Source organism: Gossypium raimondii, chromosome 2, assembly GCF_025698545.1.
Source record: "Gossypium raimondii isolate GPD5lz chromosome 2, ASM2569854v1, whole genome shotgun sequence".
Classification (NCBI taxonomy): Eukaryota; Viridiplantae; Streptophyta; class Magnoliopsida; order Malvales; family Malvaceae; genus Gossypium; species Gossypium raimondii.
In genome coordinates, this window is record NC_068566.1 from 17,915,742 (window position 1) to 17,933,315 (window position 17,574).

A 17,574-nucleotide genomic window follows, 5' to 3' on the forward strand; every position below is an offset into this window, starting at 1 on the left:
ACAGCTCCTTCGTGTCTCGTGGTGGCGGCGGAATTCATTGCCTCCACCCAAACTGCCACAGCACCCGATTTAATTTGTGCATTTCCACTTTCGTATACACTATCAACGACACATTCGTGTCCCACATCTCCTGATTGACAAACACTTCCGGCAGGAACCAAGATATGACTTCGGTGTCAGCGTACGACATCTATTCAAACTAAAAAGAAGAATTGTATATATCGTTATGTACGATTTTTTTTTACGAATCATTGCATAATTAATATATGTTCGAAAGAATAAGTAACTAACATCAGCTTCGGAACGTTGATCTAATAGCAGCCTAAAATATTTCAACTCCTCAGGCAATCCCACGTGACTCGGCCCATGGTTCTACCTGTACAAGTGATATATTAGTCAAAACATATAATAAATAAAAATATTTACTGTACAAAGTAAGTATTTATTAATAAATGATGTTTACCTTGTCACCAATGAGCACATGTATGGTTTGATCACTCTGGGATGTAGAAACGATAGTCGCCACTAGGCCCACGACTGCAGCAAGAGCAGGCAACTACTGATTGACATCATATTCGGTACCGTGGCCTGACACAGCTCCCGGTGTAATGTGGACACGGCAGATCCCTAACTTATTTTTTTGCATTGATTGAAATCCACTAGATGTAGTAGCTACCTTACATGCACCAAATTTTGAGATTTATCAGGCGCTAAAATGCCTTCGATTAACCTCATGATGAATGCTCAGGCGTATTTTTCTATGACCTCCTCCATTAGGCCTTCAAGAAGCTCATTGAAATGATCCTCCAACTAGTTGATCGACATCTGACCACCATCAAACCTGTTCGAGACCTTTCCCAATATTGTTCTGCAGAGGTCGACTTTACTAGGAACGATCGTTGATCCCGTGATGACTGACCTATCCACCGGCAGACTGAGTTGTAACGCTACGTCATCGAGTGTGATTGTACACTCGCCGCATAGAAGGTGGAAAGTGTGTGCTTCGAGCCTCCATCTTTCCACCAACACGCTGATTAGTGTAGGATTGAGTTTGCAGTCCACGAGCATGCGAGACGTATGCAAGAATCCAGCCTCTTGCAAGTAGTCACGAATTTAAAGAATCAGAGTCTTTCCTATATTATGTATGAATCTCTCCAAAATACAATCATCCGCCTATTTATAACATAAAAAAAATATTTCAAATTATCAAAAAATAATTAAATTTAACATAATTGAAAATAATGAAATTTAAAATTTCGTCTGACCATTGCTAGTTGGGCGGCGAAAATATGTTTGTCGTCGAAACAAATTAGAAAGGCGGTCATTCGTGAGAAATTAATCTGAACGAATAAAATATGAGATAATTAAATAATAATATTTTTAGGGTGAGAATATCAATAAATTTATAACAAAAAGATTAAGAGAGTTGAGAGAGTTGAAAGCAGGATGTGAATGAAGGAAGGTATTTATAGGTTAAAAAATTTGATCGTTGCCCCCCTTAAATTTTTTTTACCGTCACAGTGCCAACGTTCAAAAAAGTCGTTAGTTTTTTACCGTTGAAGGAAAACGCGTCCAACTGGCCGCACTTTCATGTCACCTGTGCAAAAAGCGTACCCAGCTAGACGTACTTTCCATTTCTATCTCGTAAAAACAACCTATTTCCTTAAATAAAAAAAAGGACTAAAACCCTAATTAAAAAAATACAACAGCCTTTAAGGCTAATTTAGCTGGGATTTACACAAAATTTTAAGTCAAAATATTTTAATATGTAAATAGTATTTTTTTGATAAAAAATAGAATTTTATATTGTAATAAAAATTAGATCTTTTTTTTTTCTTCTCCATTTTCAACATTTTTTTTTTATCTTCCTCTCTCTCTCTCTCTCTTCTTCTTTGTTCTTCTTCTCTTCCACGATGAACCCTCTGACCATCGTGCTTCACCGTTAGATCGACATGGGATTCCAGGCAAAGCTTCCCTTCCCTGAGATGCAACACCTAACCATTCAGATAGGCTTAAAACGTCTTGGAGCGTAGACTAAACCTTGGACCAGTGAAGAAGATTCTTCTTCTGTACTCTCTTTTTATTTTTTATTTTTGTTCTTCTTCGTCTTCTTCTTCTCTCCTCTCTCTGCCCCCCTTGGTTTCGACTTCTTTTGTTGTAAATGAATGGTGTGGGTACTGGGTTTTGGCTTCTAGTTTTAGTCTTGACTTCTTTTCTTGCAAGTGTCAATAGGGATGTTGTGCGTAATTTGCGTCTGAAATAGGGATTGATTCCAGTTTCAGACCATGGAGATTGGTGTTTCTAACAGGCAGTGCGGGCTTTGGCCTCACTTGGTCTAAAATGTGACCGTAGATCTGTTAGCATCAACGATGAAGCGCTTGTTCAAATTTCGGAGTGTTGCTGGAACTTGACTCGTCTTAAGTTCTGAGCATGTCAAAACTTAACCAATGCAGGGGGTTGTAGAAGAAAAAGAAGACGATGATAATAAAGAAGCAATGGGTTGTAGAAAATTTATTTGTTTAAAATGAGAAAAACAATAGGCTGCAACATTTTCCACCTGAAAAGTAAAAGATTGAGAATGAGAGAATATTGACTTGTTTCAAATGAAAATAAGATGGACTTGTACTTTTATTTTAATCTAAGCATTTTAAAATATTTTTAATAATTTTTCTTAATATAGTTGAGCTAAAAAGAAAAAAAAAATTATTTGCATGTTGTCCTTCCTGATTGTTTACCAATTTAGACTTGACTCATCCTACCGCGGGATGGACATTCATTGGCCCACGTGTCAAAATCTTATAGAAATCAACACTGTCAGTCTAAAATTTCAAAACGTTATATGAAAAAAAATTGAAGTATAAAATTATACAAATTAAAAGTACGATTACCACATTGTTATTTTTATTAAAGTACAATGAGATTTTTTTGTCATTGTCCCCAAAATATTTAACTACACGTATCAAACACTTTAAAATAAGAGAAAATGCTCTCAAACAAGAAAAAATACCGATATATTTGACTTGGTGCATTTGAAAACTAAAGACTTGAGTTCTTACAACCCTTTAGCAATATAGGATTCTATAAGCTTGAACTTCTTTCCTTATTTTCTTACTAATTAAACCAACATTTTCAATTAATTTGAACACTTTTGAATCTTATATCAAATTTTCTAAAAATATGACGCAATTATTCAAAATTGACTAATAAGTCTAAATGAGAGACCTTAAATTTTCTCTCTTTATAGACACTTAATCAAAATTGGTTAAATGTTAACCGATAACATTGTATCAACTAATATATATACCAACTCTTATCAACTAAGTGATTTAAATAATATTTTATCAAGTTATTGAAAGGAGTGGGAAGTGGACTTCCTCCCCCCCCTAGCATTTTGTTATTTTAGAGTTGTTGGAAAAATTTTACCTAAATTTTACCTTCAACTCTAACAGGAATGGATGAGAACAAAATAAAAATAAAAATTTTAAAACAAAGACTTATAATCTTAATTATCTTGAAGTCCTTTAGTCAAACAATACTTCAAATTGAACACATAATTAGATTTAAACTTATTTGTGCCATAGAACACGCATCATTAAGTTTATCGTTATCCGACATAGAATTTAGCTAGAAAAGACGCCAAAGAGAATATGTAATTAATGGCGTTATGTTTCTATAATAAATGCATTCCAATTTATGTTTTTATACATTAAAGAAAAAAAAAAGCCTTAACGGCCTAGGGGGTTCACCCCATTTGAACAATGAATGAGAATTTTGTGACCAATCAATGTCTCTAATACAGATAAAACTCATGAATACTCTCAAGTGCCTTATTTCCTTTTCTCGATGTAAACTTCACTCTAGTATCAAATATTATTCACATGAACTTTGCACTCTTTCCACCAACTCATAATTTTTATTTTATTTGCCAAAAGAATATCTAGGCCAGACATTTCAAAAAGCCCCCAAGGGGAAAAAATTCACTTGCTTTAACATTTTATCATCATTTTTCGAAGTCTCAGGGAAGAGCTAGAGATGGCTCTGGAAACACTCTTTTCAATTGAGCTCAGTTCGCAGTACCACTAGAGCTAATGTGCTGCAAAGCTACCTTCATTTTTCTTCTCTTGAGAAGGTCCATTTGCCGACATTTAGAGCACCCAATAAACCCAATTTATCATTCAAATCATCTTTACCTTTTTCACACTCATTTACTGGCAAACCCCAAAAATCCAGGCTCATCTGCAAAGATAGTGAAGCAATTGCAGGTATATGCAGCTGTTTCTTTTCGCTACTTTTAGCATCATTATTGCAACACGCATAGCCCTTGCCTAAGAGATATTTACAATCTGCAGTTGAAGAGGTTGCCGAAGCGACCTGGTCAAAGCTTGTGGTTAGCTGTGACACACCAGTTTTGGTGGGAGTTTTGGGCACCATGGTGTGGACCCTGTTGGATGATTGAGCCAGTTATCGCTGAATTAGCAAGGGAATATGCTGGAAAGATTTCTCGTAACAAGCTCAACACTGATGACAGCCCAAACAATGCGACGCAGTTCGGAATCAGGAGCATCCCGACCATCATGTTTTTCAAGAACGGGGAGGAGTGCATCATTGGTGCAGTGCCCAAGTCTTCCTTGGCTGCTTCCATTGAAAAATATATTGATAATTGAAATATATATATATATATATATATATATATATAGCAGAATACAAAACAAAACCAAAGCTGGCTTGCCTGCTTATATAATGTAAGAGCAAACGTGGCTTATTTATGCCATGCCATGGTTACTTGAGTACTTGGCCTGTGATGGTAAAATACAGTACAGTATCTTCATACCAAAAACAAGTGTCAACCTATTGATCCAAATTGATCCAAATTAGTATCAGAATTATTGTGTAAACGAATTAAACCTAGTTTCAGAAAAGGCTTATTCTGATAGCAAATTTCCTGAAAAAAAGTTGGGTTCAATCCTCGTCTTCATGCATATCAATCTTTCTTTACATCTTTGGCTTCAACCATGGTGCAAAAGGTTTGCATTAACCCTAAAAATAAATTAAGGTAAACAATATTATACGAAAATGGAGCAACTTAAAGATGAGATGCTTCAAAACATTTCATTTGATAAAAACACTATGTTATATGTTTTACTTTTCTGAAATTGGTACAAAGGGGAGGGAAGCGGCCCTTTCATCTATCTCCTATCATATAGTGCTGCGCCAGAGGCCACCCGCTGGTTTTCATGGCTGCAAAACACAGCAGCTACACCCCAACATCCATCACCTTTCATTTTGGCCATCTTTCATGGAGAAGTTTTCCAATCATATTGAAGACTATTAAAACCATTAACTGCTCCTAGTCCACTCAGTAGCTGGTTCCCCAAATCCTGTTGCTGTTGGTGATTCATACCTTGATCCCGAGCCATTGATGCCATGCCATTACCAACCCTTCCATTCATCATCGAGTTATTACCCATGGCAGCTCTGATTCCATTCACTATAGCAGATTGGCCAAGCCGCCCACCACCCATCGTGCCAAACCCACCACTACCTATACCAGAACTATTGTTGACAGTTCCATTACCCACCATACTGTTGCCACCATTGACAACTGTACTGTTACCTGTTGGCAACATTCCATTTAAACTCTTCACATCATTGCCTAGAGTGCCAACACCAACCATACCTCCCGTACCATTCAGTTGGGCAGACATTATTTCATGAATGATTTTCTGAACAGAGCTTTGCGATTCACTTGGGTCAGCCTCACTGGAAAGAGCTGACTGCTGCACAGGCATATTCACGGGAGAATTAGCTGAGTTCATGTGACCAGTAGCTGCTAAAGCATCATGAGGAACTTGAGTAGGATTATTAGATGAGGGCGTTGGTGACTGAAATGGAGAAGGATTCGCTTGTGATTGTGGAATTGTACTAGATGATCCAGGGGAAGCAATCTGAACAAAGTTTCCACCATAGGGACTGCTTGCATTATTCATAGAATTCTGCTGCCTGGAGTTCATGGAATTCTGGGGTAGAAGCCCAACGGTACCAGCAGATGTTGATGCAGATGCAGCACTAAGAGAGTTATTTATGTTAACCCCACCATTGTTAGCAACGAGATGCATCCCAGAAACCTGGGTAGAACTTTGACTACTGGTGTTCTGGGCCACTGTTTGCTGTTGTGGGGTCAGCTGCTGCTGTTGTAGTTGTTCCTCAGGCTGTTGTGCTTGAATACCAAATGAAGTACTTGTTCTTCGAGGGAACTTGGCCAAACTCTCTGATAAAAAACAAATAAATTAGATAACCACCCTGCTCACGTATAGGGTGTTAATAACTAAAGCTACAAGACGACAGGTTTATTATAAGGTAAAATCAGCAAAAGACTTCTAACACTAATTTTAAAAAAGCGCAAGGTGCAGTATGCCAAATCAGTAGGTAATTAGTTATATCATGCTAAACTATTTTCAATGGCACAGATAAAATGAAAAAAAATGCATTGGGCTGCTAATAGCTAGAAACAAAGAAACCTTAACCATCAAAAATTAGAAAATAATTATTACATCAAATGGTCACAAGCTAACAAAGGGCTACCACATCAACAGCTGTCAACTGGCTTATAAAATTCTCAATTGAAACTAGCTTACATGTAAACCAACATGAGAGGACTACAAACCCTCAGGTGCTATTGTAGGATGCTTGGATCAGTACTTCCAAGCATTTCAAAAGAAACTTCCAATGAGAAAATAAAACAAATTTAGCTAGGAAATATTGTCAAAACTTACCCATAGGTCCAGTCTTCGTCTCTCTACTGTAATCAATCAAGTCCTTCATACTATTAACGACTTCAGATATCTGTTAGACCACCCCCATCCCCCCAATCCACAAAAAAGCAAAACAAAAAAAACAACAGAAACAGTGCATTAGTTCATCAAAAATCTCATTAAGGTACATCTTGCTAATTTAGTACTAGAAAGTGCAACTGTTAGAGGACTTCAAATGATACAAGAACATTCAAATGGGTCCACAAGAACTTTGGAAGAGTATGGAAATTAGCAATTTGCATTGGGGAAAGAATCGCCGGGTAACATGAAAGGAGTTAAAGGACATTAATCTGCATTAGAAAGAAAAGGAAATTTTTGGAAAAGGTAGTGCATGGTTCAATAAAGAACAATCTATCAAAAGCTTAGTTGATGTAGCATTTTATCTCTGATTCTGCTATCCAAAAAGAACAAGATGCCAGCACAGATACCAATAAATTTTCAGTACACATTTTCTTTTCAGCCTTTAACTGGCCACCACTAGGAGAAAGACCTAAGTACATGATAGCACAAATTTTCTAATTAACAAATTGTACCAGAGAAACAATAAAAGAAAAGCACTGTCTCAATATAAGTTCAGAATAGAAATGAGAGCAGCAAGAAGCACAAAGCAGATTAATAACAAATATTAACTACGTAAAGTGGAAATTTATAGCAAAAAGTTTCCAAAATATAAGAATACATCACATATCCAAATTATTCTAAGCAGGTGTAGGAAATTACCTGAAGACAACGTACATATCTCTTTGTGTAACCCAAATCATTTACCAACGGCACTTCCAAGGCTTTTGCCAGTTGCCGAGCTGATGCTACAAACCTAAGTTTGTCAATAGCTAATTAGAAATCCATGTACCCAGTAATGATCACAGATATAGAGAAAATACTGCAAGTTGATTTTATATGCTTGCCCAAGTAAGAGTGCATGTCCAAGTGTAACCCAGATTCCTAATAAGTATCTAACAAAATGGCTCATCTAACATAATTGTAACTATACTGGAGTACAAAAATCAGGCCTATGCAATAGACAATGTCAAGTAAAACCATCCACAATTTTGGGCTTCCTTTTTTTACTTACGACCGATTTATGGCACTATTTAAGCTAATTGATATCAGTCATTCATATTTCTATCATCTTTAAGATGGTAGGTGATTGCATTCATTCTATATCATATTTTCTTGATCCCTAGCATCATTATTCTGGTAATTATAAGGTTCAATAGAAGTTACAGGTTCCAATTTAAGAGCCTCATTTTAGGTTCTCTCACATTACACAATTTCATCTTCAGTTGAGGAATTATTTAAGTAAGGTGGTGTCCAAATATTGATCCCATTATAGGAATAAGAATACTGAAACTTTACAAATTTGTACATAACTTTGTTCAATTAATTGAAGGACAAGTGCACAAGATTTTCACCATCTTCCAGGCTCTCTTTTGGACTGTCAGAAGCAGAACTTACAATGCTACACTAGGTCTAAAGCCTTCAAAACAGTTAGCATGTAAAGCCTCTGAAGAACCAAATTATGCATGACACCCAGATCTTTTATCTTCTTTATCAGTCTTTCAATTCTAGCACAAACTTGGATTTACAACCACCTTCAGATAGAACCCAAGCAAGTCCTTATAAGCAGAACTGAACAGTCCGACAACAATACAGAATAACTTCCCACCTTCAGCCTGGTTTATTCATAAAATTTCTTGTAGCTCAGTGGCAGATATGGGTTATCCTATTTACTTTAATACATTAAGAGCTCAATCATTTCCATCTTAATTCAACCATTATCTATAAGAACCATATTCTCTCATTAAACTAAACCTTAAAATCATATATCCTTGCTCACCACACATCCACCATTTTTTCTTTTTTGGGTACAAAGGAGGCCACAACCTGGGGACAAGGAAAGAGGTTGCAAGTGCTAAGATTTGAACCCCAGACTTCATCATGCTATGCCCTTGAGGGCAACATTTACTGCAGCCTACGAAGTGTGAAAAAGTAGCATGCATCCATGCACGCCATGTATAAAAGGAACCACATCAGGTCATAACTAAAATACTCATCTAGAAAATTAAAAATGAAAGAAAACACAGACACTCATCTATAATATTCCTCTCCGTGGCTTTCAGTGCAGGTCATCTAATCAGGAAAACCAAAAGTATGTCCTCAAGGAAGAGTATGACAACTACCTAATATGCTGTTACTCAAACTTGGAAACTTGAACAGGAAAAAGAAACAGGTTTCAATCTGTATATATTCTCTGCAAACTAGATATCTATTTCTAACTGGCAAGATAACTTGTGTCAAACATAATAAATAAAAGTGGAAAAACCAAATGTTTACCCAAAGAAAGAGTTCCCAAACAAACATAACTGGCAACACCAATACACCGAGTGTAAGTGACTACAGCTAGGTATGAGCAAGAGGAAAGCATAATGCATCACACTCTAGAAAAGAAAAAATGAAAGGGAAAAAGCTACCAATCCAGCTACCATATAAAAAGGAACGATTACTCAATTCTATCAAAAAAACAAAGAGCACAATAATAAAGGACGTACAAGTTACAGTTATTCTGCAAATCTGGAGCAGATAAATTTGTTGATGCATTTTGAGTTGCTGCTTGATACTTCTGAGCAGCAGCCCCAAGCTGACTAACCTGTACAAGGCAAACTACCATCATTAAATACAACTAGTACAAGTAGCAACCATACTCTTTAACAATCAAAAGAATGTATAATAACAACCAGTAAGAGAATGAAAAAAGAATCTACTCATAATTTTAGGGAAATAAGGAGAAAAAAACTACAATGAAAATCCAGCATCAACATTCAAATGATATTTCAAGATTACAGGCATGGTGCAAAAGGAAAATCACAAGCAGCCAATCATAGAATAGAAAGCCATCTCAACTTCTAGAGATAACAATATTGTAACAGCAGCATAAATAAATGGCATAGGTTGATGGATCCGATTCTTCATCATAACCTAGCATGAAAATTTTAGTTCCATCATAGTCATAAACTTGCATTATATTTCTGACAATGAAAATGATGAAACTGTTATATACTACTAGAAGATTTTCACCTTGTACCACTTGAAAAGCAGCAAATGTAATAAAGAAGGCATACAAGATTGCAAATAAACTCAATCAACCAGGCTCTATAGGTTTCATTCGGTTTAGACATACAATGCACACAGGTCAATAGCATATATGTTACATTCTCAGGCTACAGAGAAAATTCATTTGATCACAACCTGAGGTATCAACAATCTTCTAGGGATAAGTTCTTCATGACGTCGAGCACAAAATTCCCAAGAACATATCTGGCAAAAGGAATGAAAGAGAAAAAACCTATGTTAATACAGCGTCAATTTTCAAAGCTGGGAGAAAGCCATAACTTCAATTTATAACCTTCAGATCGGGTGAGAAAACTATCCGAAGCTGACCATCACGAACAACACGAAGTTGCTCAAAAACACTTTCTTGTATTGCTTTTGCATAGTCCAGGACAATTTGACCAGATGAATTCTGATACTCACGAGGCATATCAACATAAAGAAGTTCTTCCAGAGTACCACTCTCATATTTAATTTTGAAAAGCCTAGGGAGAACCTCAACAGTCGCCTCTGAGAGCAGTAGTAAGATATTAGATATATAGCAGTGATGGATAAATTAGATACAAGAAACCGCTATATATGCACATTTAGGCTAAAAAAAGAAAACAAGCTAGTACATTGACACCTCAAAGGATAACTAATACATATTGAAGGTGCCAATTTAAGATGGCAATAGCTGACTGTAACCCAAAAGGAGGAACAACAGTCAAACAATTAAAAATAAAAGACTCACCAAAACCACGTCCTGGTTTGCGATTACATATTTCACAATGCCATACATCCTGGAAAATTTTTAAACAATACAATTATCAATTGCATGGGGAGGGAACACAACAAATAAATGAAGACAAAGAGGAAAAGTTCTAAAGATAATTGACCTTGGTCAATTACAAAATATGCTAACTGAGGATCACAGTTGGAAATTTCAGCAAGTTTTTCTTAGAAACAGACCTGAGGGAAAACACCAGTTGTTTGGCGGCCACTTCCATACATAGAAACACACCACTTCTTCTTTGCATTTGGAGCAAAGTACTCGGCAACAAATTTTCTCCAAAATTCAATATTGTTGTCCTACACGAAAAACAGGCATGTTACCTACCCAGAGCAACCAAATACATGTGAAAAAAAAAAACAATCTTCAAACCAGAGATATTTTACTTCAGGTCTATGTTGTTGTTGATACATGTAATGTGTCAGACGCCTGGCACACATCCCAGGCTCATACACTGGTTTCACAGGTGATCTCAAAGGCAAATTCTGCTGTTGAAACTGCTGTGGCAATTGAGACCTTTGTTGAGGCATTGCTTTTAAAAGTTGCTGTTGGTGGTGTTGTAGCTGCAACAGCCTTTGCTGATGCAAAAGATTAATTTGGGCTGGTGAGGGCTGCCTCGACATGTGGTGTAACTGCTGTTGTTGCTGCGGCTCCTGTTGTTGTTGGTGCAAAAACAAGGACTGATCTGAATGTGAGGGTTCCATTTTTACCTGTGCCAAAGTTCTCATGGGTGGTATTTGTTGTGGTTCCAATTTCACAGGAGCAAGCTTCCTCAGTGATTGCAACTGTTGCTGCTGTTGATGTTGCTGCTGGCCAAGCTGATCATTAGTCACTTGTGGCTCCAATTTGACCGCCCCACCAACACCAGCCAACCCTCCTCTAATAGATTGAAACTGCTGCTGCTGTTGTCCTTGCTGGGTGTTGTGAGGAGCAGAGAACTGTTGCAATGCTTGTTGACCATGTTGGAAATGTGGTGATTCTAGTTGATGGGAGTGCTGCTGGTCCGGTAACATATGGTTACCAGAAATGTTTGGAAATTGCTGAACTTGAACTTGACCAGATGAACCAGGGTTTGCCATGTTTGATGGAACAAACGATGATGAGGGAGCATTAAACCCCATCCCATTACCTACATTTGAAAGTGGATCAGATTCAGCCCCTGAGTCAATTCCTCCACGCTGGCTACTCCCCGGACCAGAAAGCTGAGGGTTTGGAACCCCATTTCCAAAGGACTGATTAAGAAGGGAAGACACATTTGGCACATTGCCAAGCATATTCATATTACTAAACTGAGTGCGAGGCGACACTAATGAAGGGTATCCAGTTTGAGAAGGAAGGCTACCCCCCTGGGCTCCTAGCATCCCAGAACTCGACCGCAAAAGAGAAGGCGTAACAGACTGCACACCACCTATAGGAGTAGAAGACCCCGATGGTACCATACTTCAAAGTTCACTATCTAATACTCACTCATAAAACTGCAGCCACTACCTAAAACAACATGAATATTAAGTAAACTACAGTTACAAAGAAAAGCACAAATATTCAGCTGTATAGCTCAAGGCAATCAGAAGTTTATCCCCAACTTGGCTGCTTGCTTTTAGCTTCATGCTCCTCATTGTACCCAAATAAGAAAGAGTAAGTTCTGTTCCTGAACATATAGCTCTGAAAACCGAAGCCAAGCAAGGAGTTTAGATTTGCAATCTCTTCAAAGCAGCAATGGAATGGCTTTCGCATGAATCCCTATACAAAAAAAATACAGAATTTTCAGATCCACTACAACTAATATCCTAGCGAATATTTTTAAAAACATAAAAAGAAGTAAAACTTTCACCAAAGAAGTCATCAATTAAACTCCAATCAAATCTAAAAAGCAAACCCAAATCTCAAGAACTCAGAAATGGTCATTAAATCCAACAAAACTTTAGTTAAAATTAAAGAAACCCCACAAAAATCCCCAAATTCTTACCCTACAGAAAAACTCAAAATTTGCAATTTTGCTACACGAAACAAAACAAATTCTAACCAAATAAAACCATCTCGATCGAACCTGAACACCAAAAATCGTTGATCCTAAACATTGAACGAGCAAACCAGAAAATGGGTATTCAAGCTAAACAAGAAAATAAAAAAAAGGGTTAAGACTAGAAAAGACTTCATAGAAGACTCACCAGAGTTTTAAGAAAATCCCAACAGGTACAGAGTCAAAGGAGAAACAAAAGAAAAAGAGAGTTACTCAAATCTACAAAGCTTTGATTTTAATCAAAACAAGAACCCGAAAAACCCCAAATTTCTTAACTCTCTTTCTCTTTAATTCTTCTAGTTTTTTGCTTCGATAAACCGGACCAATAAAATATCTTTATATCCCTCACTACACAAAAAACAAGGGAAAAGAAAAACTTTCTTTCCTCTCCTCTTCTCTTCAATCAAATATTCTTCTTATTCTCTTCTCAGCTTCTGTTTTTTCTTTCTTTCTTTATATTTCACTTAATAATTTATATTTCTTGTCTCAGTATGTGCCCTGTTCTTCCTCGCTGTATCTAGAGAGAGAACACGAAGGAAAAATAAAGAGAGAGAAAAGTTGTTAGAGAGAGAATGAATAAGAGATTTTGCTTTGCCCTTGCGGACGTCAAATTTGTATTTAATTTGATTGAATTCTTTTTAATTTTTGGTGAAATCAAGTCAAATGCTATTCTTTCCCTTCGCTTGTTTTTGCGGGTTCTTTTTTCTTTTTGTTTCCATGGTATGGTGATGGTAGCATATGCATGCATACATGATTACATACATCCATCATAAGGATAATGGAATGTTATTAAAGTGACATTGATTTTGAGTTCTATTTTGTGTGTTTTAATAACAAGGTTTAATTCACAATTTACCTTTTAAATTTTCTTTTTAGTATTTATATTTTTTTATTTCAATTAGATATCTAATATATGCTAACATTATAGATTTTAATCCATTCATTAGATGGATGTTTAAAAAATTTGCACTAATCAAATGATGCCAAGTTTATGGCTTTCTTTTCTTAAAAAAAATTCTGTCAAAACCCTTTTCACCTTCAATTTCTTCATATTGGTTTACCTCAAATACTTTAATTTTGCTATTTGAATCAATTTCATATTAATAGAAAACCCTTTTCACCTTCAATTTCTTCATATTGGTTTACCTCAAATACTTTAATTTTGCTATTTGAATCAATTTCATATTAATAGAAGGGAAAATGGTTTAACTCTAACTCGACTAAGCAAATCAAGTATGTAATCACTTCTTCAAATCCATCCTTTCGAGTTTTTCCAATATCTTTGGTCCTCATCTTCTACCATTACACCCACCAAATGCTTCCTAGTAGCTTATATTCTCAACCAACATAAATTCTTTAATGGTGGTGTTAAAACACTAAAGCCTTAGCACTTTTATAAAAACTTTCAAATGAAAAGTAATGTTGAAAACAAGCTAACCACGAAAGATGTCAAATTACCAACAATAAGAAATTCAAAAAACAAACCAATCATAGTAAATAAGAGCTCAAATTGCAATTTGAAGGTACAAATCACCCTCTCTTCTATACTATTAATTGTACCCAACTCCTTAAAACAAAACAAAAAAAAAGATATTGGGAAAAAAGATAAAAATAGTTACTCATTTAATCTTTTCCTGAGGACTGCAAAATATACCCCACTAAAAACCCAACCTAAGAACAACGTTACATCACAAAAGGAAGAAAAGAACTTATCATGCATATTTATGTTTAGATACAAAATAGAATAGGTGAAGGATTTTCTAGGTTTTGGAATCAAAATCGAACTATAAAAGAAGAAATGAAGATTGATTTCAATTTTAGTAATATAGATGACTAGGTTCTGTCGTGAGATTATTGAATAATTTGTAAGTGTACACAGTCGTCAACAAGTAATAAAGTAGTAAGTATAGAATTATCGTCTCCATAGAGATTGTATAAGTAAGGCAAAAATTGTGAAACTATCAATTGACAAGTTGGTGATTGAAATAATTAAAAGTGAATTGAATTAACTAATTAGCTTAATTAAGATTACTAAGTATGCAAGACAAATGAGAATGTTAACACAAAATAATGAGCAGTATACACTAACACAAGTTTAATCATAATGACATGAAGGAGCTAGAATAATTATTTTCCATCTCAGCTCATTTACTATTTTCTGAACAAGTGGCGGGACTATAGCACTGTCATTACTCGTCAACATAAACCCTTTATCTGGGAGCATGGGTTGATTTTTGAAAATAGAATCAGATCTCTCCGTTGCTTCATCATTATGGAATTAGGCTTGAAAATTGACAGAATGAACAAGACTTTTTCTCTTACTCTTAGAGACATGGTAAATTCAACTTTTTTGCAAACAGTTTGTGTGCAAGACTATACTTAAACAGATGGCCATCAGAAAAAAATAACACTAGTAAATTGTAATTTACCTCAAACAATTACACAAGCTAGTAGCGATAGGTTGAGTGAAACCGTGAGAAAGTGGTGACGGCTTTGTACGACAGTGGTAGGGTAGGACGGCTGTAATAGGGAGTTGGTGAAGGTGCGGTTGGGAAGATAGAGTAATGGTTAGTGATGAGTTTTGCTTTGAGAGATGGCGGCTGTAACACCCTACACCCGGTCCAGTCGTCAAACCCAAGCTATATGAGGCTACAATAGTTAACAACAATTACCACTTACAATTTTAGCTTAAATATTCAATTTACAATGAAACATTTAATATTCTAAATATAATATAATTTACATCTAAAATCGAGTCTCAAATGAGCTTGCGACAGCTCTTAAATCAATTAGAAATCAAATAAGGACTTAATTGAAAACATTCAATAATGCATGCTTAGGCCGTGTGTGACTAAGTCACATGATCATGTCACCAAATTGTGCCACTAACTGAACTTGTGTAAAAGATGTCACACAACCGTGTAACCAATTGAAGTCATGTGGACCTAAATGTAAAATTTCAACTTAAAGTCACACGTTTGTGTTCTTAAACCATGTAATAGACTAAAACTGTGTAAACTGGAGCCACACGGTCGTGTATCCAGACCATGTAACTCACTGAGGCCATGTACACCAATCACCTTCCAAAACATAAAGACCACACAGTTGTGCCCCATGCCCTGTGTGGCACACGGCCGTGTGTTAAACTGTGTATACCAAAAGAACCTTTCAGAATAAGTTATAAGACCCTATGTTCACTTATGCCACAAGCATGCATTATACCATTCCTCAAACCTATTCAAATGCAAAAAAAAATATATCAAAAACACAACTCATAACATCACCCTAAGTGTCTAACCAATATGCCACAATTAACACCTTAGTTCAACAATTCATAGTCAACCATTCACACCAAGCATTTCCTAAGATCCATACCATACTTTCATTAACAATTCATCATTCTCACATGCCAAGTTCAACAAGCAAAATGCACCATAAGTACCAAAGCATACTTATACCATCACATGCCACAACCAACAAAAACAACCATTAAGGCTTACAACAAAATATATAGTTCACATCAAAATGGCACAAAACATAATTCAACCACTTATATATATACATTGCCATTATCACCTATTTACATGCCACTTATAGCCAGAGCAAAATGAAAAAAATTCTACCAAAAGAGTTAGCGGATAGTGTAAGCTCTAGGGACAATCCATGTCAAGCCCTAGATTTTATTTATTTATCTGCTCTAATTTATGTCATAAGGGAATTAATGGTCTAATGATTAAGTGTATTAGTTGTTTCCATAATGTCTCAAGTTCAAGCCCCCACAAGCACAACTTTTAATTTATTTTTTTTGACAATTTTGAGCCAAAGTGGACACTCTTGTCGTCCAACACATATTGCCATGCAAGGGAAGATTCTTACCTCGATTATAAGGTCAACCTTCCCAAAGTTCTCCCCTTTTCACTCCCATGATCCACTTTTGGTGCCATTGTCCCTTCAACTTGCCAAAACCTCTCTTTTACCTTACCTTGGCCGACCATTAAACCTAGACACTCCCCATTTCATTTTTATTTTCTTCCTTTTTCTCTCCTCCTCTCCTTTAGCCACACCACCACTTTGCTCCTCCATTCTTCTCTCATTTTCTTCCTTTTTACCACTCTAGAAGTCCCTTTTTCCCCATTTCTCTTCCACTCCACCACCACGCAAGGTTGTTGCACCTCCACCACACTACCACCTCTCCTCCACCACCGCTGTCGTCGTCAGCCACCACCAAAATTCTCCCTTTTTTTCTTTTCTTCTTCTCTTTTCGAAACTCATCTCTATAATCCATCAATGCTTATTTTTATTTATTAAAAGATCACTCATTATCTTATCTTTCTAACTCATTATTTTTTGCATCTTAGTGTCGAATCCTCCTCTTTAGTCAGCTTTTTGGGAAATATTGTTGAACATTCTCCCTCCATTATTACGTAAGTATGGTTCATGACTTTCTTTCATAGTACTATTTTGATTAGGATGTTACTAACACTTTATTTACCGCACTTTCATGAAGTGCCATTCAAAAATCCTGGAATCGTATTTCATTTGTAGAAATGTGCAATTTGATGATCAATTGCGTAATTCTCACTGAATCACAATAATTTTTAATCAAGGGTTGTTTATTTATTTATTAAATCCATACTAACACGAGTATTTGGTCTAAATCGTAGTGACTCAAGAATTGAACTCTCATCTTTCGAAGTGGAATCAAGATTAGTGCAATCAGATTTATAAGGTGTGAGAATTTACTTTTAATAATGATGATTGATGATAATATTGATAGAAATAATTTAATAAGTAATAAAATATTATTGTTAATATTATTCTTGAATAATAAAATATTGGGTGAACACAAAAGTGTTCTTTAG

At 36.0% G+C, this 17,574-nt stretch overlaps 1 protein-coding gene and 1 pseudogene across 2 annotated transcripts; one reads left to right on the forward strand and one right to left on the reverse strand.

Annotated features, from left to right (window-relative positions):
- Positions 1-2,285: 2,285 nt before the first annotated feature.
- LOC105781460 (thioredoxin M-type, chloroplastic-like) lies at positions 2,286-4,790 on the forward strand (annotated as a pseudogene).
- A 148-nt stretch (positions 4,791-4,938) lies between these two features.
- On the reverse strand, positions 4,939-13,305 carry LOC105782594 (transcriptional corepressor SEUSS). Of its 2 annotated transcripts, XR_008192746.1 has the most exons (11): positions 12,861-13,305; positions 11,079-12,432; positions 10,872-10,991; positions 10,654-10,702; positions 10,216-10,430; positions 10,059-10,127; positions 9,362-9,459; positions 7,533-7,626; positions 6,774-6,843; positions 5,144-6,268; positions 4,939-5,037 (listed from the first exon to the last, which is right to left on the reverse strand). XR_008192746.1 is itself a non-coding variant. In XM_012607427.2 (10 exons), the coding sequence occupies exons 2-10, from the start codon at positions 12,129-12,131 to the stop codon at positions 5,295-5,297; spliced, it is 2,742 nt and encodes a 913-aa protein (XP_012462881.1). In that variant the 5' UTR covers positions 12,132-12,432; positions 12,861-13,305; the 3' UTR covers positions 5,096-5,294. The 2 variants fall into 2 exon arrangements, 1 of the variants encoding a protein (XP_012462881.1); XM_012607427.2 differs by lacking the exon at positions 4,939-5,037 and having other exon boundaries at positions 5,096-6,268.
- Between the last annotated feature and the right edge of the window lie 4,269 nt (positions 13,306-17,574).

What these genes read in the sequence shown, in the direction of transcription:
- LOC105782594 (XM_012607427.2), bottom strand. Translation starts at nt 12,131, where the DNA reads ATGGTACCATCGGGGTCTTCTACTCCTATAGGTGGTGTGCAGTCTGTT. An exon ending in AACAACAACATAGACCTGAA is followed by an intron (nt 10,992 to 11,078) that starts GTAAAATATCTC and finishes TTTTTCGTGTAG; the next exon opens with GACAACAATATTGAATTTTG. An exon ending in TTGCAGAATAACTGTAACTT is followed by an intron (nt 7,627 to 9,361) that starts GTACGTCCTTTA and finishes TGACAAACTTAG; the next exon opens with GTTTGTAGCATCAGCTCGGC.